At 36.6% G+C, this 2,668-nt stretch overlaps 1 protein-coding gene across 1 annotated transcript in view; it reads left to right on the top strand.

Moving 5' to 3' along the window:
• Positions 1-2,668, top strand: part of LOC106511164 (leukemia inhibitory factor receptor) — a 14,029-nt gene that overhangs the window by 5,823 nt on the left and 5,538 nt on the right. The window contains exon 11 of the mRNA XM_013999912.1: positions 2,307-2,486. Within this exon, the coding sequence (XP_013855366.1) occupies positions 2,307-2,486 (180 nt within the window). The remainder of the gene's footprint in view (positions 1-2,306; positions 2,487-2,668) is intronic.

The following is a 2,668-nucleotide window of genomic DNA, read 5'->3' on the forward strand; positions in this document are numbered from 1 at the left end:
TTAAATATTTTGTTTGCTAGCTAAATATTTAAGTTGCTACCTAAATATTTCACTTAAATATTTTGGTAGCAAGCTAAATATTTAAGTTGCTAGCTAAATATTTATGTTGCAACCTAAATATTTAGGAATCTAGCTAAATATTTACTTACTTGCTTAATATTTCAGTTAAATATTTAGGTTGCTGGCCAAATATTTAACTTACTTGCTAAATATTCAAATTGCTACCTAAAAATTTAAGTTTCAAGCTAAACATTTATCTCAAAACTAAATATTTACGTCACAAGTTAAATATTTAGTTTGTTAACTAAATATTCAATATGTAAGTTAAATATTTAGTTTATAAACTGACATTTATCAATGTATGAATCATATGGTGAAAAACTGACTTTAAAAAATAAATCTGTTCTTTTTTCTCATTAAAAGACTAAATAAAACATAAATATTAGTGGTAATTTTTGACTGTAACTTTACAAACAGCACCACATATGTAACTGAGGATCTTTGTTGTGTCTGTATGAGCAGGAGGATTGATATCAGTGAGCAGAAGAAAGCGATGTATTTCTCACATGCAGATGGTGTTATTTGTACAGATCTCAGCTGCTGGCTCGTGTTCAGCTTTTTTTAAATGAGGTGAAGGAGAAAAGAGCCTGTGTCTCCCTCCACCCACAAACTGTCTGTGGAGTCTGAGCCACTTCTCCTGATACAACAGACACTGCTGCTGTTCTGCAGTAATTAGTAGATTGTGCCTCTACCTGTGAGCTGTTTCCTACTTTTTATAGTTAGATGAATATGAGAAATGTGTGTGTGAAACCCTGTGTATGTGCTAACACACGGGAGTTTTGCAATCCATCAAAGTGCTACAGGTTGCTATAGAAACATTTTCCCTCAGCCTCACAGCTTGTGATGCCGGGTTGTTTTTAATCTGTTTATGAAAATATTTTCAGCATTTCAAAAATGCTTACCTTTATGTCGCATCTTTTCCAAGACTCTGTCAATTTTAGCGCTGACATGGGGGATGCTGTAGGTGGGGATTTGTTGGTGCCACAGCAGGAGTCTGGTGACATTCCTACAGTGAAGCTGAAATGATGCATTTAGTTGTGTGTCTGCTGGCTGCAGTTTGACATCATCATTTACATGTCTGGAGATGGAAATAGGCCAAAGTGCTTTCCACAACCATGGTTCGATTATTACAGAGCACAGGCACCTGCTCCTATAAAGGTAAGTCGTAAAAATTACACAAAACAGCTTAAATAGGACAGAAAAACATGATTTTTCTCGTATACATTCTGTGTAAAATGCAGTGTGTATGCTATGTGTTAAATAACTGCTGAAAGCCTGTTAACATTCAGCAGAACACCTGCGTGCCGTTTTGTATTTGTTTTATTTTGAAGTATCATATCTGTTTCCTGTTCCGCCTGTATCCATGTTCAATGCATCAAACCAGAGCCCTATAGAAAGAGAGTTGCGACACTCTTTGAACCAGCCGACACATGGTCACGTGGTTCATGGAGCTCTCAATAGTTCCAAANATTGGCAATGTGGCCTCTTTCTGCACACATACAAACCAACCCCTGGCACCACACTCTGCCACAGTTCCATTGGTCTAATGGTCTATGTCATGGAATTTCATGTGGGAGATCAGGGTTCATGCTGCATTGCAATGTACGCTTGTTTTTACATCGTAAAAACCCATGTCTAGTTCTTTATTATTCCAGTTTTTTCCGTATGTTTTTGGACAGCGTCTCCTTCCACAGTTTTTGTGCTACTTAAACCATTCATATATCAAAATGTTCAGCTCCTTCAGGACATTCCAGCTATGACTTTTGGTAACTTAACCTTTTACACTTTTTTTTTAGCTATTTCAGTTTTTAAGCAGTTTTTTTTCCCATTGACTTTGAATGGGTACATTTTTTGGACCGCTTCTCCTTCCACAATTTTTATGTTACTTAAACCATTCATATAACAAAATGTTCAGCTCCTTCAGGACATTTCGGCTATGATTTTTGGTTTCTTAAATTTTTATAGTTTTTTAGCTATATCAATTTTTTGAATTTTGGTTATGATGAGTGACATCATCAGTCACATAAGTGACATCGTCATTGACATCATCAGTTACATCAGTGACATCATCAATTTGTTTCTTAGCTTCAGCTAAAGTTATCAGAAAGAGGCATTCACACTAGCATTTTCGCCGGAAATGCAAGTTCTCTAATTGAGTTTTTAAATTGAGTTTTTATGAAGTTGATGTGCTAAATGCTGAATGTCTTGTGATCCATGTGACTCCAGAATCAAACCTTCTGTTCCAGATCTGGATAACGTAGGGACTTCCAGCCTCTCGGGGACAAACGGAGTCTTGGACCTGTCCTGGTCCCGCAGTCCAGCAGGGACTTGTGGCTACGTTGTGGACTGGAGTCCTGTGGTCCAGGTTGGTCCTGTGCAGTGGCTGAAGCTTCCTCCCAACCAGACGTCGGTGCAGATACCTGCAGGTGAGGTGTATTTATATTTTTATTTTATTTTTTAGAACAAAAAAGTATTTCTTAGACTTCCGGTTTGAGAAATTTAAAAAATTGATCTCTTTTTTTCTATTGCTGGAGTAGAAAATAAAATAAAATAATCTGTTAGTGTTTTTTTTCAGTACATGAATGTTGGATCTTCCTTTTGGAAACAG

The sequence above is a fragment of the Austrofundulus limnaeus genome, unplaced genomic scaffold, assembly GCF_001266775.1.
Source record: "Austrofundulus limnaeus strain Quisiro unplaced genomic scaffold, Austrofundulus_limnaeus-1.0 Scaffold2560, whole genome shotgun sequence".
NCBI classification, from domain to species: Eukaryota; Metazoa; Chordata; class Actinopteri; order Cyprinodontiformes; family Rivulidae; genus Austrofundulus; species Austrofundulus limnaeus.